This window comes from Theropithecus gelada, chromosome 7b (assembly GCF_003255815.1).
Source record: "Theropithecus gelada isolate Dixy chromosome 7b, Tgel_1.0, whole genome shotgun sequence".
Taxonomy (NCBI): domain Eukaryota; kingdom Metazoa; phylum Chordata; class Mammalia; order Primates; family Cercopithecidae; genus Theropithecus; species Theropithecus gelada.
The window spans coordinates 2,207,911-2,234,759 of record NC_037675.1 but is presented as its reverse complement, the minus strand read 5'-3'; the positions used below and the strand labels follow the sequence as shown (position 1 = coordinate 2,234,759).

Here is a 26,849-nt window from a genome sequence, read left to right as displayed (position 1 = left end):
AAAAAAAAAAAAAAAAAAAAAAAAAAAAAAAAAAAAAAAAAAAAAAAGGAATAGAATAGCATTCAAATGAAAGATGGAGCTTTCTACCCAGAAAAATATCCTTCAAAAACGAAGGCAAGCTGGGCTCAGTGGTGTGCCCCTCTAGTCTCAGCTACTCAGGAGGCTAGGGTGGGAGGATTGTTTGAGGCCAGAATTTTGAGGCTGTGAATAGCCACTGCACTCCAGCCAGGGCAACATAGCAGGGCCTCATCTCTTTTTAAAAAAAAAAAAAAAAAAAAAAAAAAAAGTAAGATAAAGCTGTTTTTAGACAAAAGAAAAAAAAGAGTTGAGAGAATCTGGTTAGTATCCTGCCTGTTCTAAAAGAAATACTGAAGGGAATTTTTCAAGCTAACAGAAATGTTTCCAGATAGAAGCACACATCTGGTCATACAGAAAAAAATGAAGATAACTGAAAGGGCAAATATATAGGCAAATCAAAATGATTATTGACTTTAAAAATAATGTTTTGTGGGCTTTGTAACATATGAAAAATAAAAATACACGAAATAGTAGCACCAAAGGCTAGAGAAGGTTAAATATAGCAAAAGTATCAATAATGCCTTTATTATAGTGTGGAAAATTTTAATTAAAATTTTTTAATTTAATTAATTAATTTATTTAGAGACACGGTCTCACTGTTGCCCAGGTGTGGAGAGCAGTGGTGTGATCATGGCTAACTGCAGCCTTGAACTCCTGGGCTCTAGTGATCCCCAGCTCAGTCCCCCAGGTAGCTGGGACTACAGGTGTGTGCCACCACTCCAGGCAAATTTTTAAATTTTTTTTTGTAAAGACAGGGTTTCCCCATTTTGCCGAGGCTGGCCTTGAACTCGACTCAAACAATCTACCCGCCTCAGCCTCCCAAAGTGCTGGGACTAAAGGCATGAGCCACTGTTCCCCACCTAAAAATTTTAATTTTTAAGATTTAATTTAAAAATCAGTAAGAATATATTCTTGTAATAACAAGGGCAACCCACTAAAATAATAATAAAAGACTCTTTAATAAGGGAGGCTGAGGTGGGAGGATCACCTGAGCCCAGGAGGTTGACGCTGGAATGAGCTGAAATCATGCCACTGCATTCCAGCCTGGGTGACAGAAGAGACACTGTCTACAAAAAAAAAAAAAGAAAGAAAGTTTAATAGACTATTAATCATATTAAGTATAAAGTGAATCAAATATTCCAAATAAAAGGCAAAGTCTTTCAGACTGAATTTTTAAAAAATGAAGCTTACAAGAGACATGGTCAAAATAACATAAGGCTAAAAGTAAAAGGATGAGAAAGACATAGAATTTTTAAAACCTTGAGAAACTATACCAATATCAGACAAAGACTTTAAAACAAGAAGTTTAGGCCGGGCGTGGTGGCTCATGCCAGAACTTTGGGAGGCTGAGGCGAGCTGATCACTTGATGCCAGGAGCTCGAGGCTAGCCCGGCCAACATGGCAAAACCCCATCTCTACTAAAAATACAAAATTTAGCAGGGCATGGTAGTACATGCCTGCAGTTCCAGCTATGAGAACTGCTTGAGCCTAGGAGGTGGAGGTTGCAGTGAGCGAAGACTGTGCCACTGCACTCTGGCCTGGGTGACAGAGGGAGACTCTTTCGCAAAAAAAATAAAAAACAAAAACCCACAAGAAATTTAATTAGATTTCAAGTGAGATAGATTGTAAAGATAAAGAAGCAAATTCAATAAAAAAAAAAATCCTAAATTTGAATGTACCTAATGATATAGTCTCAAAATAAAGAAGAAAACTGAAGGAATCGAAAGGAAACACATTCTCAATCATACCCTGAGATTTAAATCTACTTCTTTTAGTAACTGATAGAACAAACAAAAAGCAAATCAATAGATAAATATATAGAAAATTTGAAGATTATTACTATATAGTCCTTTCATAGATATAGTATTCAATTTGTTGCAGAGATACAGGACTATTCAGGTTTTTCTGCATATAACAAATAAGAATACACTTTTCTCAAGTATACATGAATACTTATTAAAACTACCGTATGGGCCAGGTGAGGTGGCTCACACCTGTAATCCTAGCATTTTGGGAGGCTGTGGTGGGTGGATCACCTGAGGTCACGAGTTCGAGACCAGCCTGGCCAAACATGGTGAAACCCCGTTGCTACTAAAAAATATAAAAATTAGCTGGGCATGGCAGCGCGTGCCTGTCATCCCAGCTACCTGGGAGGCTGAAGCAGGAGAATCGCTGGACCCCAGGAGGCGGAGGTTACAGTGAGCCGAGATCATGCCACTGTACTTCAGCCCGGGTGACAGAGCAAGACACTGTCTCAAAAATAAATAAAATAAAATAATAATAAATAAATAAAATTACCATATGCTGGGCCAAAGCAGATATCAACAAATTTCAAAGGGCTGAAATGATACAGAATATATTTTCTGACTAGAATGGAATTAAGCCAGAAATCAGCAAGAGCAAGATAAGAAGAAATCCCAAATATTTGGAAATTATCTACAATCTATGAGTCAAAGAAAAAAAAAAAAGCAAAAATTAAAAATTTTTAATTGAATGATAATGAAAATACACATATCAAAAACTGGGCGGTGAAGGGTGCTGGGAGGAAAAATACAGACTTAAATATATGCATTCAAAAAGAATACAGGTTGACCTTCTAAGTATCTCAAAAAGTCACAAAGACTAATAAAATAACCCCAGCAAATTAAAAGCAAAGAAAGGAAAGGAAGAAAGTAATAAAGAAAAAGGCAGAAAGTAATGAAATGGAAAACATACTATAATAGAGAAAATTAATAAAGCCAGAAGTTGGTTCCCGGAGAAAATTAATAATATAAACTCTTAAACACTGGGGGGGAAAAAAGGAAATATTTCTAACTTTTGTATGAAGACAATTTTGACAATTTCATTGCAAGAAAAAATATATAGAGAGACTAATTTCTCTCATTCAGTAGTCATAAAAATACTTTAAAAATTCAGCAAATTGCGGGGCGCGGTGGCTCAAGCCTATAATCCCAGCACTTTGGGAGGCCGAGACGGGCGGATCACGAGGTCAGGAGATTGAGACCAGCCTGGCTAACACGGTGAAACCCCGTCTCTACTAAAAAAATACAAAAAAACTAGCCGGGCGAGGTGGCAGGCGCCTGTAGTCCCAGCTACTCAGGAGGTTGAGGCAGGAGAATGGCGTGAACCCGGGAGGCGGAGCTTGCAGTGAGCTGAGATCCGGCCACTGCACTCCAGCCTGGGTGACAGAGCAAGACTCCGTCTCAAAAAAAAAAAAAAAAATTCAGCAAATTAAATCCAGTAATATATAAAAAGGATAATGCATAACAACCAAGTCTGATTTATGTAAGGAATCCAAAACAGGTTTAAATTGGAAAATCAATTAATGTAGTTCACTATATTCACAGAATAAGGGGGAAAACTGTTATCATTACCTAAAGAAAATAAAAAATAAAAAAATAATAATAATAAAAATAACTTGGTTCCTCTAAAAGAAAGCAAGAAAGGAAAAAAAAAGAAACAAAAAATAGATGTGACAATTTGTGAAAACAAATTGCAAGATGGTAAACATAAACCCAAATATATCCGTTGCACAAATTTACATTAAATGCAAGTGAACCAAACAGTTCAGATAAAAGACAAAGTCTGTCAGACTGGATTAAAAAACTATTGGCATATTCAACATCATTAATCAGCTGTGACATGAAACTTAAAACCACAATGAAATACGTCCTCACACCCACACAAATGGCTAAAACTACAAAAACTGACAATACCAAGTACTGGAGAGGATGTGGGCAACCAGAACGAACTCTTATGTCTCTTCGCTTTGTTGATGAGTATAAAGTGTTACAACCACTTTAAGGGACTGTTTGGCAGGATGGCAGGATCTACTAATGCTGACCATATGCACAGCACACTCCATGACTTAGCAGTTCCACTCGTCTATATCCAACAGAAACGTTTACATATGTATACCAAATCACATGTACAAGAATGGCCTCAATGGCCCCCAAACAGAAACAATCCATATATCCAACAACAGTAAAATGGACAAATAAATCATGGCACAGTCATATGACAGAATATTACAAAGCAATGAAAAAGAATGAGCTACTGCCACACTCAACCACATGGATGTATCTAACAGGCATAATGTTAAGAGAAAGAAGCCACACATAAAAGAATACACACCATATATACGATTTCCTTTATATAAAGTTTAAATATGGACACAACTAATTTATAGAAGACAAAGTAGTCACCTTTCAGAGGGAGATTAGTGACTTAAAGGGTCATGACAAAGGCTTCTGGGGTACTAGTACGGTAGGATAAATTAGTTAAATGAGTTATGTTCACTTTATTTGTTCATTTTACTATATGGATGTTAAACTTTAATTTCAAAAGTTTGTTTAACAAAAACCCAAACACTGATTCTTATCAGCAAAAACAAAAACAATCTTGGAGAAAATTGGAACAAGTATAAGTCAGAAAGAAAAACTGGAATATATAATATACAAAGAATCAATGTAAGATAAACCGGTAACAAAAATTTGAACACACCAACAGAACAACAAAAGACATGAATAATGTAAAGGAAAATAAAAAGGCCAATAAGCATAATAAAATATAATTCAGCCAGGCACACTGGCTAAGAGGCTAAGCTGGAAGAATTACTTAAGCCCAGAAGCTCATGGCCAGCCTGAGCAACATAGGAAGACTTCACTCTAAAACTAAAATAAAATCGAAAAATAAAAAGTAATACAATTCACAACAATCATGAAATAGTGTTAAAAATAAAAACCATATGTTGTCTCAATAGACATGGAAAAAGCTTTCTATAAAATCCAGCATCTCTTCATGATAAAAGCCCTCAACAAACTAGGCATCAAATGAATATCCCCAAAATAACAAGAACCATCTATGACAAATCCACAACCAACATCATGCTGAATGGGCAAAAGCTAGAGGCATTCCCCTTGAGAATTAGAAAAAGACAAGGATGCTCACTCTCACCACTCCTATTCAACATAGTACTGGTAGTCCCAGCCAGAGCAATCAGGAAAGAAAAAGAAATAAAATGCACCCAAATAAGAAAAGAAGTCAAAACTATCTCTCTTCACAGATGATATGCTTCTATACCTAGAAAACTCTAAAGATTCCATCAGGCTGGGTGTGGTGGTTCATGCCTGTAATCCCAGTGCTTTGGGAGGCTGAGGCAAAGTGGATCACCTGAGGTCAGGAGTTTGAGACCAGCCTGGCCAACATGGTGAAAACCCGTCTCTACTAAAAATACAAAAAGTAGCTGGGGGTGGTGGCAAGCACCTGTAACCCCAGCTGGAGGCTGAGGCAGAAGAATCTCTGGAACTTGGAAGGCAGAGGTTGCAGTGAGCTGAGATCGTGCCACTGCACTCCAGCCTAGGTAACAAACAGCAAAACTCCATCTCAAAAAAAAAAAAAAGTTCCACCAAAGGCTCCTGGAACTGATAAAGAACTTCAGTAAAGCCTCAGAATATAAAATTAATGTACAAAAGTCAGCATGATTTCTATATACCAATAACGTTCAAACTGAGAGCCAAATTATGAATGCAATCCCATTTACCATGTCCACACAAAAAAGAAATACATCTTAGTTAGATGTATTTCTAAGATGTATTTCTATCAGGTATTTTTACATCCATACATCCTGGTTAGATGTATTTTTACTAAGTAAAAGATCTCTACAAGGAGAACTATAAAACACTGCTGGAGGAAATCACAGACGACACAAACAAATGGAAAAATGTTCTATGCTCATGGATTGGAAGACTCAGTATCATTCAAATGACCGTATTGCCCAAAGCAATCTACAGATTTAATGCTATTTCTATCAAATGACCAACATCATTTTTCACAGAACTAGAAAAATATTCTAAAATTCACCTGGAACAACAACAACAAAAAAAGCCTGAATAGCCAAAGCAATCCTAAGCAGAAAGAACAAAACTGGAGGCATCATATTACCACTGGATTTCAAACTATACTATAAGGCTACAGTAACCAAAATAGCATGGTATTGGTACAAAAACAGACACATGCACCAATGGAACAGAAAAGAGAACCCAGAAATAAAGCTGCAGACCTACAGCCATCTGATCTTTGACAAAGTTGACAAAAATAAGCAACGGGGAAGATCCCTCTATTCAATAAATGGTACTGGGATAGTTGGCTAGCCATATGCTGAAGAATGAAACTGGACCCCCACCTTTCACCACACACAAAAATTAACTCAAGATAAGATTTAAAGTAAGACTTCAAATTGTAAGAATCCTAGAAGAAAACCTAGGAAACACCACTCTGGACACTGACCTTGGGAGATAATTTATGACAAAGTCCTCAAAAGCAATTGCAACAAAAACAAAAACTGACGAATAGGACATAATTAAACTTTCTAAAGCTTCTGCACAGTAAAAGAAACTATCAACCCAACAAATGGACAACCTATAGAACGGGAGAAAATATTCACAAACTATGTGTTTGACAAAGGTCAAATATCCAGGAGCTATAGGGAATTTTAACAATTCAATAAGGAAAAAAAAAAACCTCATAAAAGTGGGCCAAAAAATATGAAGACATTTCTCAAAAGAAGACATACAAGCAGCCAACAAACATGAAAAAAATGCTCAACATCACTAATCATCAGAGAAATGCAAATCAAAACCACAATGAGATACCATCTCACACTCCTCACTCCTCAGAATGCCTACTAAAATAAATAAATAAAAACAGTTGCTGGTGAGGCTACAGAGAAAAGGTAATTCTTACTCACTGATGGTGGGAATATAGACAAGTTTAGCCATTGTGGGAAGCAGTCTGGAGATTTCTCAAAGAACTCAGAACTACCAAGGTCGGGCACAGTGGGTCATGTCTGTAATCCCAGCACTTTGGGAGGCCAAGGCAGGTGGATCACTTCAGGTCAAGAGTTCAAGACCAGCTTGCCCAACATGGCGAAACCCCGTCTCTACCAAAAAATACGAAAAGTAGCTGAGCGTAGTGGTGGGCGTCTGCGGTCCCAGTTACCTGGGAGGTTGAGGTGGGAGAATTGCTTGAACCCAGGAGGTGGAAGTTGCAGTGAGCTGAGATTGTACCACTGCACTCCAGCCTGGAGTGAGGCTCTGTCTCAAAAAAAAAAAAAAAAAAAAAGAAAAGAAAAACACACAGAACTACCAGTCAACACAGCAATCCCATTACTGGTTATATATCCAAAAGAAAATAAATTGTTCCACCAAAAGACACATGCACTCATATGTTCATCACAGCACTACTCATAATAGCAAAGACATTGACTCAACCTAGGTGTCCATCAGTGGTAGACTGGGTAAAGAGAATGTGATACATACATACGCACCCATGGACACACACACACACCACAGAATACTACATAGCCATAAACAAGAACAAAATCATGCCTTTTGCAGCAACATGGATGCAGCTAGAGGCCATTACTCTAAGTGAGTTACTGCAGAAACAGAAAACCAAATACCACATGTTCTCACTTGTGGAAGCTAAACATTGGATACAAATGGACATAAAGATGGAAACAATAGCCACTGAGCACTGTTAAAAAGGGGGAAAGAGGAAGGGACAGAAGCGGAAAAAGAGTTGAAAAACTAATCACTGCCTAAGTGATGCGATCAATTGTACCTCAAACTTCAGCATCACACAATATACCCATGAAACAAATCTATATGTTACCCCCTGAATCTAAAATAAAAGTTGAAATTATTTTTTAAAAAATTGAGGGCTAGGCGCAGTGGCTCATGCCTATAATCCCGGCACTTTGGGAGCCCGAGGTGGGCAGATCACCTGAGGTCAGGAGTTCGAGACCAGCCTGACAAATATGATGAAACCCTGTCTCTACTAAAAATACACAAATTAGCCAGCTTGTGGTGGTGCACACCTGTAATCCCAGCTACTCAGGAGGCTGAGGTGGGACAATCGTTTTGAACCTGGGAAGTGGACGTTGTAGTGAGCTGAAATCGCACCACCGCACTCCAGCCTGAGCAACAGAGGGAGACTGTCTCAAAAAAAATAAAAAATAAAAAATAAATCACGAGACTTTTCTTTCTTTTGAATCAACCTGGCCATGATTTAAAGGCAGATAATAGTCAATTATGATATGGTCATAAGTGGTCATAAGTGGTCATGGAGACTCAAAACAGATCTGATTTTAACCAGAAGCATCAACCTTAAGAGTCAAACAGGGGCTGGGTGTGGTGGCTCACACCTGTAATCCCAGCACTTTGGAAGGCTTGAGCCCAGGAGTTCAAGACCAGCCCAGACAGGATGGTGAGATCCTGTCTCTACAAAAAAAATTTAAAAATTAACTGAGCATGTAGTGTACACCTATAGTCCCTGCTATTTGGGAGGCTGAGGTGGGAGGATTGATTGAACCTGAGAGGTGGAGGCTTTAGTGAAATGTGTCTGTGCCATGGCACTCCAGCCTGGGCAACAGAAGGAGACTGTCTCCAAAAAAAAAAAAAAGTCATAAAGATCTGTCATAATCTGGGGCAAGGCACTAAACCTCTCCCAACTTCACTTCTCTAACCTACACAATATGGATAATATAATTTTGAAAGGCTTAAATGAAATCATACACTTGCATATATGTTTGTCATGTGATCAGTACTGAATAAATAACAGCTTCTTTTCCTCTCTGGCACAGGGAGACTGATAAACCTTTTTTTTTTTTTTTTTTTTTTGAGATGGAGTCTCGTTCTGTCGCCCAGGCTGGAATGCAATGGCATGATCTTGGCTCACTGCAACCTTCGTCTCCCGGGTTCAAGCGATTCTCCTGCCTCAGCCTCCCAAATAGCTGGGATTACAGGCGCCTGCCACCATGCCTAATTTTTTTGTATTTTTAGTAGAGACGGGGTTTTACCATATTGCCCAGGCTGGTGTCGAATTCCTGACCTCAAGTGATCCACCTGCCTCGGCCTCCCAAAATGCTGGGATTACAGGCGTGAGCCACCATGCCCAGCCCTGACAGACTATTAAAACAGTTTCAAATAGATTTTGGTGAATTTATACCCTTACCTGCTGCAAATTCCTCAATTGTCATCAGTGGGAACCGGATTAAGGAAAGTGCTTTTCCTAGAACTTTTTGTTTATTCCCAAAAGTCACAGGTAATTGTTGTCTCTGACATTCTGCTTCTGCCCAGCGTACAACAGCTCCAAAAAGTCGACTTTCTCGAATACTGAGTGTGTCTCTCTCTAGAACTGCACAGAGTGTATCTGCAGGCAAAATACAAAATAAACCCAATTAGAAATACTTTAGCTCTCTAACCAATACCAACAGACATGGTTATATTAAGTTTTCAGATCTCAACAAAAAATAGGTTAGACACTTAAAACTACAGACTTTAAACTTTAAAATACAAATAATTAATGGGCTTAAACTCAGAAGTGTTCCACAAAAATCAGTTTAACAATCAATTTATTACTTACCATACATGCAATATTAGATATAGTACTCTCCTTATATATTTATGCCATTTATCAAGTAAACTCAACTATCCAGAGTAAGATTAACAAGCCACAGAAAAAGGTTCCAAGTTAATTACATAAATTCTTAAAGTCTACAGATTATAACTCATTCATTCATTAATACTTATTATTAAGCACTCACTATGTGCCAGGTACTATTAGGCACTGATATATCTTTTTTTTTCTGCGGGGGGAGGGGACATAGAGTCTCATTCTGTAGCTCAGGCTGGAGTGCAGAGGCACAGTCTCGGCTCAATGCAACCTCTGCCTCTTAGGTTCAAGCAATTCTCCTGCCTCAGCCTCCTGAGTAGCTTGGATTACTGGCATGGGCCACCACAGCTGGCTAATTTTTGTATTTTTAGCAGAGACAGAGTTTCACCATGTTGGCCAGCCTGGTCTCGAACTTCCAACCTGAAGCGATCTGCCCACCTCGGCCTTCCAAAGTGCTGGGATTACAGGCGTGAGCCACTGCGCCCAGCTGGCACTGATATGTCACTGAACAAAAAGTTAAAAATTCCTGCCTTCACGGAGCTTACATTCTAATGAGGAGAAACACATTAAATAAACACAAGTAAATTAGAGTATCTTAGATGATATACGTGGATAAATACATCAGGTTAAGGAGAATCAGAAATGTAGTTTAAAATAGGAAGGGACCAGGCATGGCGACTTACGCATGCAGTCCCAGCACTTTGGGAGGCTGAGATGGGAGCATGGCTTGAGCCCAGGAGTTTCAGGCCAGCCTGGGTAATATAGTGAGACCTCATCTCTACAAAAAAGTTTTTAAAAATTAGCCAGGCATGGTGGCATGCAACTGTAGTCTCAGCTACTCAGGAAGCTGAGGCAGCAGGGTCACTTGAGCCCGGGGGGTTGAGGCTATAGTGAGTCATGATCATGCCACTGTACTTCAGCCCAAGCAACAAAGTGAGACTGTGCCAAAAAATAAAATAAAATCGGGTGGTTTAGGCAGGCTTCATTTATGCCAAGACTTGAAGGAAGTGAGGGAGTAAGCCAAATAGATACCTAGAGGAAGAGTATTCCAGGACTAAATGTACAGAGGCTCTCATATGACAGTGTGCCTGGCATATCTGAGGAATGGTTAGGAGGCCAACGTAGTGGAGTGGAGTGAGCAGGATGGAAGAATAGCAGGCAAGGAGGCCAGAGGCTGTGGGGAGCAGGGGCAATCATGCAGCACCCTGTAGATCATTTGGCTTTTACTCTGAGTGACATGGAGAATGCCTGGAGGGTTCTGAGTTGTCACATTTTATGTTCTGAAAGGATCACCCTGGCTTCTGTGTTGAGAAGAGGCTATAGTGGAGACAATATCAGTTGGAGGCTCTCGCATCGATCCAGGTCAGGGATGGTGACCTGGACAAGGGGGGGTAGGAGTAGAAGTGGTGAAACTGATCATATTTGGAATATATTCTGAAGGAAGATTCAATTAGATTTCCTAACAGATTGGATGTAAGGTGTGACTTAAAGAGAGGAGTCAACAGTAGTTATATATAGCTTATGCACTGGAGGGATGAGGGTAGTTTATATAGCTTATGCACTGGAGGGATGAGGGTGGCATCAACTAAGATGGGAAAGATCACAGAAGGTGCAGGTTTGGGGTGGGGAAAGAGCTGAAGTTTCATTTTAGACATACTAAGTTTGAAATTCCTATTTGACATCCAAGTATAAACGTCACGTCTGTACCTCAGGTCCTCACTCAGAATCCTTTTCCTCTTATGATAGGCAAAATTAAAATAAGCTCAGTTACTTTTAAGTTCTAGCAGCCCAGAAGCAAGAAGTTCAGAAGAGAAAGGGGCTTTAGACGCTAATATGCTAGAATGAAATGATAAACTGCAATCCAACAGGGATAGAGAAAAGAGGAAATTTGTGAAAAGGAGACATTAAGCACTTGAAAAGAATAGCAATCAAGGGTCTTATAGAGCTTTTTTAAAAAAACAACACTTCACAGACCTGAGGGTTTTACTGTACAATACTAATGCAACTGATACTTAGTATTAATAATCGCGAGAATCCTAAATTATATTCGGTATATATTGTTTAACATAGGTAGGTAAAATAAAATATGTCTTAGATTTCTCAAAGGGTCAAAATAAATACCCCAGTTCGACAGTACGCTGTCCACGCCGACTTCAACCCCATTCTGCACGCCCGCCTGCTTGCCTGCCTGTGCCCACCCACGCCCACCACGGCCACAGTTCAGCAGCTGGAAGGAAGATGGCGCCTGGTGGACAGCAAAGGCTTTGATGAATACATGAACGAGTTAGGAGTGGGAATTGCTTTGCACAAAATGGGCGCAATGGCCAAGCCAGATTGTATCATCACTTGTTATGACAAAAACCTCACCATAAAAACTGACAGCACTTTGAAAACAACACAGTTTTCTTGTACCCTGGGAAGGAAGTTTGAAGAAACCACAGCTGATGGCAGAAAAACTCAGACTGTCTGCAACTTTACAGATGGTGCATTGGTTCTGCATCAGGAGTGTGATGGGAAGGAAAGCACAATAACAGGAAAATTGAAAGATGGGAAATTAGTGGTGGACTGTGTCATAAACAATGTCACCTGTACTAGGATCTATGAAAAAGTAGAATAAAAATTCCATCATCACTTTGGACAGGAATTAACTAAGAGAATGACCAAGCTCAGTTCAATGAGCAAATCTCCATACTGTTTTTCTTTTCATTACTGTGTCCAATTATCTTTATCACAAACATTTTACATGCAGCTATTTCGAAGTGTGTTGGATTAATTAGTATCATCCCTTTGGTTAATAAATAAATGTGTTTGAGCTAATAAAAAAATAGTAATAAATACTCCAGTTCCTAAAAAAGGACAGTTCTAGATGGATAGGAAAAATCTCTAAAGAACCGAGATAACATAGGCACTTCTATGAAATATCTAATAGTTATACTTTATATTAAATTTAAATAAAAATGAGTATGCTATACTTACACACAACAGAAATCAATTAAAGCATTAAATATGATTACATTATCCAGAAATACATAACAGATAAACATTTCTTTAAATACTTTTCTACAATAGCGGCAGGCACAGTGGCTCACTCCTATAATCCCAGAACTTTGGGAGGCTGAGGCGAGTGATCACCTGAGGTCAGGAGTTCGAGACCACCCTGGTCGGTCAACAGGATGAAACCCTATCTCCACAAAAAAAAAACAAAAATTAGCTGGGCGTGGTGGCAGGCGCCTGTGTAATCCCAGCTACTCGGGATGCTGGGGCAGGAGAATTGCTTGAACTCAGGAGGCGGAGGCTGCAGTGAGTTGAGATCACGCCATTGCACTCCAGCCTGGGTGATAAGAGCAAAACTCTGTCTCAAAAAAACAAACAAACAAAAAAAAAAAACTTTTCTGCAATGGTCTACACATGCTAAGAGCCAAATATTTGCTTAATATCAAACATAAGTAATATCCTAGCAAAGGTATCAAAGTCCCAGATTTTAATAACATGTTAAAAATAAACTGGTTACACATAATTTTTTTTTAAAAAATCAAACTTTAGTATCTCTTATTGTAGCTAAGCGGATGACTATAAACTATGGCACCAGGAAGCCCTTTCACAAGTAAATTAAAAGCAATCAATATGCCACAATACTTGTCGGATTAAGAATATACAGTGATGACAATATTTAACCATTTGATGGAAAACCAGAAGACTTTGAACCTACATGTCTCCACTTGGTATGCTAACAACTTCTGCAGAGATAAACACATAACCTTTATTACTAAAAAAAAAGCACATCATACTACCCTTGGTGTAAATTCATTTTGTTCTATCAACATGATAAATTATCTTCTTCCTTTAGCAAAAGGCTGTAAGAAACTGTATCTCTTCCTCCAGAATACATATTCAAATCCCAGAGGAGAAAAAACATCCTGAGAATATAAGACTGCTATAAAAAGCTCCTAAGGCCAGCCCTTTCTTTCAGTTCCCAGTCTTCTCTTGAATTACCATTTTCTGGGGCTAGACATAATAGTTCACACCTGTAATCCCAGCACTTTGGGAGGCTGAGGCGGGCAGATGGCTTGAGCCCAGGAGTTCGAAACCTACCTGGGCGACATGGTGAAACCCCCTCTCTACCAAAATAATAATAATAACAACATTAATAAAAAATGCTTTTTAATTACCAATTTTTAACAAGTACATTTGAAACAAACTAGTCGATGGGGTAGAAAGACAAACACATAGGTCTTCTACTGGCAGATGTGTTAAAGTAAGAAGTTAAAGCTGAGAACCTAATAAAGATCAGAAAAACACAGCAGATTGTTTCATAGATGTAACACAATACTGAATTTTCATATAAACAACTGTGAGTCAAATCAAATGACCAAATATTTATTGGGCTTCTACCCTGTACAAGGCACATACTTCAAGATTAGCAGGCTCCAACGGCATGCATAATTTAAGAGCTATTTATAAGGTGTATGTTACCCAGATGCAAGCAGTAAAACTTCAAATGAGAACAGACTGAAGAACAAATGAAGCATTTGACAGCCCCTAACAGGAAGGAAATTAGGATTACGTAATGTTTCATTAACAACTTGGGCAGTGTTTAGGGCTCTCAAATATCCAGTAACTCAACAGACACCACATGCGGGTGTTTAGTCCCTGTCCTTCAGTATATTATAAGCAGTGTATTATTTGTTCCCAAGGTACTGTGCAATATACAAACGAACAACAGGATGTTAGAACAGAGGAATATACCAAGCATCATGGAGGAGGGTGGGGTATCAGCTCTCAAAAAATAAGTCATGTGGAAGTGTTATATTAGCCAGGATCTTAAGACTGCGTGAGAGCCAGCCAAGATGGGAAGAAAAGGCATTATTCTAGACACAGCCAGTCAGTCCAGTTGATCAACAAATATCAGCTGAACATGTACTATATTCTTCTGTCTTTGGTGCTAGTGATACACTTGTACACAAGACAAAGTCCCTGCCTTCAAGGAGTTTACAATCTAGGAGAGAAAAGTAGACAATCAACATATATATATACACACACAGAGACAAATACCTAGATAAGACTTTGAGAGCAATGTGTATTACAAGGAAATTAAATCAAGAGTAAGAGTAATGCAACAGAGATTGCTTAGGGGAACACGGTATCTAATTAAGTAGGTCTGAAGTCTCAGGTCTCCTTTAATCTGAGATGCAAAGATTCAGGGGGAGAAGGATTCTAATCACAAGGAATAGCAAATACAAAAGAATGGAATATAAATAATCCTAGCCAGCATATATGGGACTTGAATTAGGGAGAGAATGGTAGGAGACAAAGTCAGATGTAGGTAGTGACTTCTAGCTGTTTACCAAAGATGTTTTCTCTTCTTCATGAGGTGTGACTAGTCTGCATCTCCTGGCTTCCCTAAAAGTTAGGTGAGATCTTGCAACTGAATGGGACCAATAAAATAACAGTGAAAATATAGGTGCTATATCAGGGTCAAGGCTTTTAATATGTGGGTATTTTCCCTATCCACACTTTCTCCCATCTGCCAGCAAAACACAGATAACAGCTAGGCTCCAGCGAATGACAGAACAACAAGAGAGAACTACCTATTGACTATAATACTCCCTTGGTCTGTTATATGAGTGTGAAATCAACTTCTTTTGTGTTTGAGCCAGTAGCACTTTTGGGTCTATTTCTTACCACAGCCTAGACTAATATACCCTGACAAATACAAGGTCTGATTTTACAGGGTCCTGTGAGCTTTGATAAGGAATTTAAATTTTATGCAAATGGCAGTGGGAAGACACTGGAAGCAAGGAAGTTATATGGCCTGATTTTTTACTTATAAAGATCATTCTAGCTGCCATGTAGAGAATGGAGTGTATGGGAGCAAGCCTGGATGAAAGGACAGATGACAAGAGACCACTGCAATTCTCCAGGTAAAAGAGAATGGTGGCTTAGACTACGTGGTAGCCATGGATATGGTAAGAAGTGGTCAGATTCAGGATACATATTCAAAGTAGAGCCATGAGCATCTGCTGATAAGACCACATGTGGGGTATGAGAAAGAATAATAAAGAATAACTGGAGTGTTTAGCCCAAGCAATCAGGTTCATGGTGGTGTTGCTAAGGAAGACTGAAAAGAGTTTGAAAGGAACAGAAGAGACCTAACAGACAGTGAGGGGAATCAATGGTTCTCCTTTGGCTGTTCTGTTTCAAATGCCTATAAAATCTCCAAATAAGGATGTCAAGTAGACAGTTGGGTATATGAGTTTGTAGCCAAGAAGAAGACAGGGATTGAAGATACATATTTTGGGTTATCATCATAAAGATAGTATTTAAAGCCATGGGCCTGGATTAGATCTCTCTACTCTCCTACAAGACAAAATGTACATCATTAGCCTATCATTAGATGGTCCTCTATCACCTGGGTTTAACCTGCCTTGCATCTCCTTCCTCATTTATACCTGAGGTTCCACTTGCCCCTAATGCCCTCCCCTCTCCATTATCCAATACAGTAAGTCCTCAACGTATGGGTTCTTGGAAACTGTGACTTCAAATGAAACAATGTCTAATGAAAGCAATTTTACCGTTGCTTTCTGATGAGCTGATATAAACAGTTAAGTTAAGTTTTTATGGCATATTTCTGGTCACAAAAATACCACCAAGCTTCTAAATACTCAAAGCACTTCTAAATTAAACAGTGAAACAAATGTGAGCTATACATACATTTAAGAAAGATTAATAAAGACAAGAAAGATAATAATTTACCCAATTTTTGGTGAATCGGTGAGTGACAGTGGTTATAGCAGTGGTGGGTTAAATCCAGAAGTAAACGTTTACAAAGTGAAAATTTTGAGGAGCACCTCCCACACAACGCAGTTCAAAAGCAAGTCACATAGTGGGCTTTCCCAGCACTTTCATACTATGTCATTTATCATCAAACGTTTGTATGATTATCATATACTTTACAAATTTTTACTTGATAAATCATTTTCCAATCCACTTATTCCAGTTCAGAGTCTCAGGTGGCTGTAGCTTTAACTTCTTACTTTAACACATCTGTCAGTGGCTTGGTACAGGCAAGAACCAATCCCACATAGTACGTCATTTCATCACAGGGCACACTCACACTCTCGTTCAGACTGAGGCCATTTAGGCATACCAAAGAACCTAACATGCACATCTTTGGGATGTGAGAGGAAACTAGAGTGCCTGGAGAAAACCACGAAGATATAGGAGAAGATGTAAACTCTATAGATAGTGGCCTCCCGACAGGAGTCCACGTTTTTCTTATCAACATTATAATGAAACAACATTATTCAAGGACCTACTGTACTATCCATTCCTTAAGGCTCATATCAGAACCTCCTCTGTCAAAATTTTCCTAACACTACTGTGATCTGAAGTAATCACTCCATTTTCTGAATTTGCATAGTAATTATTTTCTACATATCTAATTTAGAAAAGACAGAAATCACGTTTTACCATATGCCCTCTCTTGTTTTTTTTAATTTTTATTTTTAAGTTCAGGGGTACATGTGCAGGTTTGTCACACAGGTAAACTTGTGTCATGGGCATTTGCTGTACAGACCATTTCATCACCCAGGTATTAATGCCCTCTCTTCTATTAGCGTTTTAAATCTTAATTTTCAAATATTTGTTCCTTGATTCTCCAATTAGACGTTTCCTTAACAAGACTACTCGCCTCTTACTCTTTTTTATATTTCCTGTGGACCCTAGAATAATGCCATGCATATGGTGAGCATTCAATGAATATTTGATTTGAAATCTTTTAACAGGCAATGAGGTAGATAAGACTTTTAGAAATATTTTCCCTAAAACAAAAGAAAGCAACACTCTCAGAGAGACTTCAATCATTTGGGAAAGCCACTAATTTAAAAATAGCTCCTTCTCCAACAAGGCTGACAAGTAAGGCATTAACTGTACTTAAAATATAACAATTTACTTCATAGTGAACTTACCTATATCAATATCAGTAAACCCTTCTGCACTTATTGCATCCATTGTGCTTTTGTCTATTGTATCTAGACAAAGACTAGCAAGCTGAGGTTCATCAAATAATCGAGCCTAAACATATAAAGAGATAGTTATTCAACTTTCACAGTTATTTTACCTTCAGGCTGTACATATTTGAAGTTAACATTGTCAACAGTTATAACTGCTAATTATGTAAAAATATCTACTTGAAATACAGTGATAATGTTTACATATTCTTAAAACTTTTCATTCTACAATCAGAAATGAAAAGCTAAAAATACAAATGCCCTGCTGAGATAAGAACAAATTCACATTACCAATACCAATCCTGTTATTTTTATTTTTGTGTGCTTGTATGTGTGTGTGTGCGCTTATATGTGTGTGTGTGTGTGTGTGTATACAGCCTATTTTCTTATACATTACTTATTCTGATCCTTAATGAACCCTTTATGTTAGATAAGGCTTACATTATTATCCCATTTTCAGAGGTTCGGAGAGGTACAGTGACTTGCCTAGGATCATCTAGTTAAATACGTTGCAAAGCTAGGACTTGAATCTTATAGTCTTTTCACTAAACTATAATATCAATTGTCAAGCACAACAGTACAAATATCAGATTTTCTCTTCCATTGCCTGTTTTGATTTTGAGGAGAAAATAGGGTACAAGAATTTTAGAGCATGAGAGCTCTGGGAACCTAAGCAAAATTAGGTCTAATAACACAAGAACAAATACATAAATTCACATGATGGAATATTATACAACAATGAGAATGAACAATCTACAACTACACAAACCAATATAAACAAACCACACAAACCTAATGATGAGCAAAAAAGCCAGAATATATAATAAGCAAGAATATGTACTGTATAATTCCAGAAGAACTAATTTTGGCTTTAAGATGTTAGAAGTCAAGCTTACAATATGTGCTTTTATCAATATGTATGTTATAATTAAAAAAAAAAAAAAAGTCTATATGCAGGGGGAGTCCAAGTCAAATTGAAGCAAGGTTTTTAAAAAGCCAAAACACTGAAAAAGGAGGTATGATGATAAGCATGCCAATGACCAGCCTTTCATTCTGGCCTGGGGTCAGTTCTCTTTACATTTTAGAGGATGGGCAAATACTAAATGCCCAAAAGGTATTTATGTTGGGTTGGGTAGAAACCTTCTGAGAATACTACCAATTAATTAATCATATCATAAATGACACTAATTATTTGGCATGACTGATGACTCTTCATTTAATTTTAAAGTAAAATTCATTTTAAAGTATCCAATAATTCAGATACTACTGAACAACTGATAAATATCTAAACAGTTATGTGTTTTATGGGGGAGAGAAGAAAACATTAAACACATTGGCTGTAGATTTTTTTAATTTAAATATATTTTTAAATTTATATATATATATTTTAAATTTAAAACATTTACACATAATATAAAATATGTATAGAATACTCGAATATATTTGAAAATGCACTTCCCTAGATTATACACTGAGCCTGTTTACAATAATTTGCTTTGTCAAATTTTAAATAATTTTGGCACTAAGGAAAAAATTTGTATTAATAAATATTAAATCTATCTCATGCAATTTTCCCTCAAAGTGATTTTCATTCGGAATTTCCTTCTTTTTTTTTTTTTTAACTGTACCTTTTTTGTTTAGACACACAAATACTTTGGAATTTCAAATTTACAGAAAAGTTGTAAAGATAGTGCAAAGAAAACCCATATACCCTTTATCCAGATTTATCTATTTAAATATTATTTAACATTTTGCCTCATTTATTACTTTTTTTCCATATATATATGTATATACATCTATCTGGGAGGAGAGACTAAACTATTTGACAGTAAGTTGCATAAATCATGGCCTTTACTCTTTTTTGGCGACAAGGTCTCACTGTCACCCAGGCTAGAGTGCAGTGGCACAATCTCGGCTTACTGCAACCTCCACCTCCCAGGTTCAAGGGATTCGCCTGCCTCAGCCTCCTGAGTAGCTGGGACCACAGGCGCATGCCACCACACCCACCTAATCTTTGAATTTTTAGTAGAGATGGGGTTTCATCGTGTTGGCCAGGCTGGTGTCCAACTCCTGACCTCAAGCGATCTACCTGCCCAAAGTGCTGGGATTACAGGCATGGCCGCTGTGCTTGGCTTTTGTATTTTTTAATAGAGACGAGGTTTCACCATGTTGCACAGGCTGGTCTACAACTTCTGGGCTCAAGCAATCCGCCCATCTCGGCCTCCCAAAGTGCTGGATTTTTAGCGTGAGCCACCAGGCTTGGAGGGCTTTTACTCTTAAATTTCCTAAGATTAAGGATATTCTCTTACATAATCACAGTAATTAACTTTGATAAATTTAATATCAAAACAGTATCTTTATCTAATCCACTGGCTGTATTTCAGTTTTGTCACTTGCCCCAACGTTTCTTTTTTGTTGTTTTCGGGGTTTTTTTTGTTCTTTTTTGTTTTTTTTGTTTTTGACAGAGTCTGGCTCTTGTTGCCCAGGCTGGAGTGTAATGGCACGATCTCGGCTCACCGCAACCTCTGCCTCCCAGGTTCAAGCAATTCTCCTGCCTCAGCCTCTCAAGTAGCTGGGATTACAGGCACGCGCCACCACATCCAGCTAATTTTTTTGTATTTTTAGTAGAGACAGGGTTTCTCCATGTTGGTCAGGCTGGTCTCGAACTCCCAACCTCAGGTGATCCGCCCACCTGGGCCTCCCAAAGTGCTGGGATTATAGGCGTGAGCCACCATGCCCGGCCCAACAATGTTTTTTAATAACATTTTTCCTTTTATTACACGATCTAGTCTAGGATCACAGTTATACATTTTCAAAGTATGAAGCAATACATTTTTATAAAGTGAAATTCTAATATCAACAGATTTTTTTTTTTTTGAGACAGAGTCTTGCTCTGTCGCCCAGGTTGGAGTACAGTGGCACGATCTCGGCTCACTGCAAACTCCGCCTCCCCGGTTCACGCCACTCTACTGCCTCACCTCCCAAGTAGCTGGGACTACAGGCACCCGCCACCTCGCCCGGCTAATTTTTTTTGTATTTTTAGTAGAGACGGGGTTTCACCGTGTTAGCCAGGATGGTCTCGATCTCCTGACCTCGTGATCTGCCCGGCTTGGCCTCCCAAAGTGCTGGGATTGCAGCATGAGCCACCGCACCCAGCCTCAACAGATACTTTAATTGGCCAACTCAACTATATTTTTAGTTGGTGTTTATATAAAAATTTATCTTTCACTCTAGGAAAAACAATTTTTTATAAAAGTTTTCTTATTCAGGGTAAAAAATGTCTATCACTCCTTACACAGGCAATATCAAATTTCCTATGGAATCTATTGCCGCTATTTAGGGTAAAATAAATTTTCTCAAAACTGACTTTGATTTTGGCATTACCTCTGATAACACTTCATAAAAAGTGTTTTTCCCTCTATAAATCATGCTGGTACAGTATACTGGCACTTTGTTTTAGAGAGAAGCTTGCAAAAGCCCTCTTAAGTAAATGAACATGCTCAATTCAAATGACTCACTTGGCAGGAACAAGAAGTTTCACATGACAATTCATGGGCTAATTCGCATGACCCCACCAGTGAAAAATGTAATGTAATATTGGAATCTCAGACCAACAAGATATTGAAAAGTTCTTTTTTTCTCATAGTGACACCTGTTAACCCTTGCTACTCAAAATGTGCTCCAGAAACACTGGTGTCATCTGAATGCCTGTTAGAAATGTACTCTGGGGCCCTATTCTGGTCCTACTGAACCAAAATCTGCATTTTAACTGCCAAAGTTTAGTTTATTGGTTTCTGAATTTATATCTCACCTTTAAAATACAAGTAGTTAAGTGATCGTCTCTACATGCATTAAAACTGCTTGGACAATAAAGAATCTCATGAGTATCAACTTATTTACTAGATTTTAATCACAGATTCAAAAGAGGAAAAAATAGAGATATCACTTATTAGTTATATGACTTTGGTCAAGTTACTTCACCTCTCTGTGCCTCAATTTCCTTACTTAAAAATGGTGATAATAAGAAAATCTTTACTTTGAAAACCTACACCTCATGAAGTTATTGTGAGGATTAAATGAATTAATGTACACAAAGTGCTGAGAAAGGTGCCTGGCATACAATTATCTCCCAGTACATTCTGCTATTATCAGTATCACTAAACCTGAACAACTGTTGATTTTAGGTGAGACCTTAGTTTTACCACTGCTGTCTAGTAATAAGATGTTAACTTCTGTAAGCTTCCGTTTTTGATCTTTAAAAAGGGGATAAGGAGATAACAGGCGAGGCATGATGGCTCATGCCTGTAATTCCACCACTTTGGGAGGCCAAGGTGCGTGGATGACTTGAGGTCAGGAGTTCGAGACCAGCTTGGCCAACATGGTAAAACCCTGTCCCTACTAAAATTAAAAAATTAGCCGGGCGTAGTGGTGTGCCCCCGTAATCCCAGCTACTCGGGTGACCAAGGCAGGAGAATTGCTTGAACCTGGGAGGTGGAGGCTGCAGTGAGCCAAACTGCACCACTGCGCTCCAGGCTGGGCAACAGAGTGAGACTCTGCCTCAAAAATGAAAGAAAAAAGAAAAAAAGGGATAATAATATTAAACTACATCATCACAGCATCATAGTGAGGAGTAAGTGCTAAAATATAGGTAAAGGGGATAATTTGGTGTCTGGCATACATGGAGTTCTATAATTACGTCCAAGAAGAGATGACATCATAATGTTCTTTCTTCTGTAACTACAAATACTTAATGACAGAAGATGTTTTTAAAAGGTACCAAACATTTTCTTTTTTTTTTTTTTTGAGACGGAGTTTTACTCTGTCGCCAGGCTGGAGTGCAGTGGTGTGATCTCAGCTCACTGCAAACTCTGCCTCCCAGGTTCAAGCAATTCTCCTGCCTCAGCCTCCCGAGTAGCTGGGACTACAGGCACTTGCCATCACGCCCAGCTAATTTTTATATTTTTAGTAGACACGGGGTTTCACTATGTTGGCCAGGATGGTCTTGATCTCTTGACCTCGTGATCTCCCCGCCTCGGCCTCCGAAAGTGCTGAGATTACAGGCATGAGCCACCGTGCCCGGCTGGTACCAAACATTTTCTAAATGATAGAATGAACACTGAACTGGGAAACAAGAGCTCTGGGCATGGCCCTATCCGGCCTATGAGGGTTTGGAAAGTCAGTTAATTACCCCAGGTTTTAATTTTCTCATTTGTAAAATGAGAGGGTTGAGCTAGGGGCCATCAATGATTATTTCCAGTACTAATATCAAATGGGGTATTTTATCACCTTAGAATTTTAAAAACAATTTTTACATAGGATTACAACATTGTCTAAAAAGAAAAAAACTGTTTATATACAAAGTATAAAGCTCAGATTACACACATATAACAAATGCTAAATACTATATGTTAAGGACTGGTTAAAGGTTCCACAGTTGTGTTCAGTTTGTAAAAATTCATTAGACTATACACTCAGAATACGTGTAATTTTCTTTTTTCGAGACAGAGTTTCCCTCTGTCACCCAAGCTGGACTGCAATGGCGCAGTCTCGACTCACTACAACCTCCACCTGCCACGCTCAAATGATTCTCCTAACTCAGCCTCCCAAGTAGCTGGGGTTACAGGCATGCGCCACCATGCTCGGCTAATTTTTGTGTTTTTAGTAGAGACTGGGTTTTGCCTTGTTGGCTAGGGTGGTCTCGAACTATTGGCCTCAAGTGATCCGCCCACCTTGGCCTCCCAAAGTGCTGGGATTAAAGGCTTGAGCCACCATACTCAGCCACAATCTATGTAGTTTTCTATATGGATCCCATACTTAGTGAAAACTTAAAAATGTCAGAAAAAGAATATTTCATATAAACCTAAAACTTTAACTCCTCTAGGAGTGGATCAGCAAGTTTCCAGATTACAGGTCCAAAGATCATTAATCTTAGAACTTTTCAGGACTTGAAATATTCCATCTTTATTCCAGATCCAGCAAAATTTGAGAACGAAGACATTCATAAAATTTCATGCTATCATACTCTCAATCATAAGCAGAAACAATACTGGATCTCAATCTCAACTCCAATCCTAAATAGCTATCTAACCTTGAATCACAATACCCCACTTTTATTTTTATATATATATATATATGGCTTCAGCTTCTTCACCTATATGATCCAGCACTGTATTAACTCTAATATGCTTTTTTTGGAGATGGAGTCTCGCTCTGTCTCCCAGGATGTCCACCCCGCCACCCTGATTCAAGCAATTCTTCTGCCTCAGCCTCTTGAATAGATGGGATTACAAGCCCATGTCACCATGCCAGGATAATTTTTGTATTTTTAGTAGAGATGGGGTCATGCTGGCCAGGCTGGTCTTGAACTCCTGACCTCAAGTGATCTACCTGCTTCAGCCTCCCAAAATCTTGGAATTATAGGCATGAACCACCGTGCATGGCCTCTAACACACTTTTCAATTCTAAAATCTTACGGATCTGATATATTTCCCCAATTTGTATTATAAAAATAATAATATATACTTTACAATTATAATCTAGAATTCTCCAGGAAATATTAAACACCCATATATAGTTTACTCAAAATTTTAAAACTACAATGATACATACCTTAGCTACATTTACTTACCTGAGTAAGTAACATAAAGGCATTATCTGCCCTAAGATGTTTGGTGAGAAATTCCACACAGTGTGCTTCCAAGGCTGGGACTGCATATTTCTTGGCAGTATAAAGAGTGGTCATAACTGTTTCTGGACCAATTTGAACTTCATCTGAATATAGAAATCTGGAAAGCAATTGGCACATTTGTAGAGATGATCAGTAATGTTTTAGATAAGCAATCAATCAAAGTTAAATTTCTGAGGAATATTTATATTTTTATTATTTTATATTTTCATCTACCCATCCATCTATCCACCCACCCATCCATCCATCCATCCATCCATCCATCCATCCATTGACAGGGTCTTGATCGATTCCAGGCTGCAGTGCATGGCTCACTGCAGCTTCAACCTCTCTGGCTCAAGCCATCCTCCCACCTCAGCTCCCCAAATAGCTGGGACTACAAGTTTGCACCACCACACCTGGCTAATTTTTTATTTTTTGTAGAGACAGGTTTCACCGTATTGCCCAGACTGGTCTTAAACTCCTGGGCTCAAGCCATCCTCCCACCTCAGCCTCCCGAAGTGCTGGGAGAATATTTTAAAACATAATGAGCAAACTGAAAAATAATCTGAAATCAGTATCACAACAGAGAGGCATAAGAATGATATAATGGACTTTGGGGACTCGCGGGGGGAAGGGTGGGAGGGGAGTGAGGGATAAAAGACTACATACTGGGTACAGTGTATACTGCTCAGGTGACAAGTGCACCAAAATTTCAGAAATCACCACTAAAGAGCTTATCCATGTAATAAAAAACCACCTGTTCCTAAAAAACTATTGAAAATAAAAATAAATCTGCATCAGTCTTTGCAATCTACAGGGCATTTGCACATACATCATCTCATTTTATTCTTACTTAATCCTGAGGATTATTAATATTATTACTTAATCATGAGACAAATCTATGTCTCCAAGCCATCCTCAGAGTTCTTTCTAGTACCCCACTGCTCCTTAGGACAACAGTGGTTCACTTATCTTTCCCTCATCAAAAGATGTTCACTTAAGTAAATCTGCAGGTGGCTAAAATTGCATCTCTAAGTGTTAAAATATTCATTGATTTCTTGATGACAGTGCCTTCTTATTCTGCGCATCTTCTAACCTTCCATCGTTATCCCAGAATTAGCATAATGACCACAGATTAGAGTACTGTGGCTTGGGAGGAATAAAGCAACTTAGTAATATATTAAATGACTCCATCTTGCTATGTACTTTGTAGTATTTAGGTCAAATTTTTCTCTAAAAATATTATCTAGCAGCCCAATGTTGCCTTCCTCCTAGTTTACTGCTTCTAACTGGTAGGTCGAGAGATAAATCAGTTTTATAGAACTGAGAAAAATGGGGGAGGGTGAGCATCAGGATAAATAGCTAATGCATGCTGGGCTTAATGCCCAGGTGACAGGTTGATAGGTTGATAGGTGCAGCAAACCACATTGCCACATGTTTACCTATGTAACAAACCTGCACATCCTGCACGTGTACCCTGGAACTTAAAATAAAATAAAATAAAATAAAATAAAATAAAATAAAATAAAAAAACCAGACCGAGCACGGTGGCTCACGTCTGTAATCCCAACACTTTCGGGAGGCTGAGGCAGGTGGATCACCTGAGGTCAGGAGTTCGAGACCAGCCTGGTCATCAAGGTGAAACCCAGTCTCTACTAAAAATACAAAAATTAGCTAGGCCTGTAATCCCAGCTACTCAGGAGGCTGAGGCAGGAGAATCGCTTGAACCTGGGAGGCACAGGTTGCTGTGAGTCGAGATTGTGCCACTGCATGCTGGCATGGGCAACAGAGCTAGACTCCGTCTCAAAAATAAATAAATAATAAAATTAAAAACAACCAAAAAAAAAAGAAATGAGAAAAAGCTAAGATTCTCAGTGAAGACCTGGGTGGTTCTTGTTAAACTATACTTGAACTTGTGCATATCATCTTTAGGTCTCTTTCTGTGGCTCCTCAGAAACCCTTGTGCTTACTGCCCAGTTCTCAGCTACACTTAAGATAGCTGAGGCTACTGGAGAAGTACGGCATTAAGAACCATTATTTCGGCCAGGTGCAGTGGCTCACGCCTGTAATCCCAGCACTTTAGGAGGCCAAGGTGGGCAGATCACGAGGTCAGGAGATCGAAATCATCCTGGCCAACATGTGAAACGCCATCTCTACTAAAAATACAAAAATTAGCCGAATGTGGTGGCGTGCACCTGTAATCCCAGCTGCTCAGAAGACTGAGGCAGGAGAATCACTTGAACCTGGGAGGCAGAGATTGTAGTGAGCCGAGATTGCACCACTGCACTCCAGCCTGGCAACAGAGCAAGACTCCTTCTCAAAAAAACAAATAAATAAAAAATAAAAAAGAAGAACCATTATTTCTTTTTCTTTTTTTTTTGAGATGGAGTTTTGCTCTTGTTGCCCAGGCTGGAGTACAATGGCGTGCCCTCAGCTCACTGCAACTTCCGTCTCCCAGGTTCAAGTGATTCTCCTACCTCAGCCTCCCGAATAGCTGGAATTATAGGCGCCCGCCAACACACCTGGCTAATTTTTTGTATTTTTAGTAGAGATGAGGTTTCACTATGTTGGAGAGGCTGGTCTCGAACTCCTGACCTCAGGTGATCCACCTGCCTTGGCCTCCTAAAGTGGTAGGATTA

General features: G+C 38.8%; 1 protein-coding gene and 1 pseudogene across 3 annotated transcripts in view; one reads left to right on the top strand and one right to left on the bottom strand.

Moving 5' to 3' along the window:
* The window catches only part of BTBD1 (BTB domain containing 1), a 60,708-nt gene that overhangs the window by 17,081 nt on the left and 16,778 nt on the right, over positions 1-26,849 (bottom strand). For both annotated transcript variants that reach the window (XM_025391393.1, XM_025391395.1), the window contains exons 2-4: positions 24,172-24,328; positions 17,502-17,607; positions 9,094-9,291 (exon numbers count right to left, since the gene is read on the bottom strand). In XM_025391393.1, coding sequence (XP_025247178.1) covers positions 9,094-9,291; positions 17,502-17,607; positions 24,172-24,328 — 461 coding nt within the window. The remainder of the gene's footprint in view (positions 1-9,093; positions 9,292-17,501; positions 17,608-24,171; positions 24,329-26,849) is intronic.
* On the top strand, positions 9,358-12,359 carry LOC112628527 (annotated as a pseudogene). The gene is made up of 2 exons (XR_003120438.1): positions 9,358-9,395; positions 11,641-12,359. The product of XR_003120438.1 is annotated as a fatty acid-binding protein 5 pseudogene (transcript).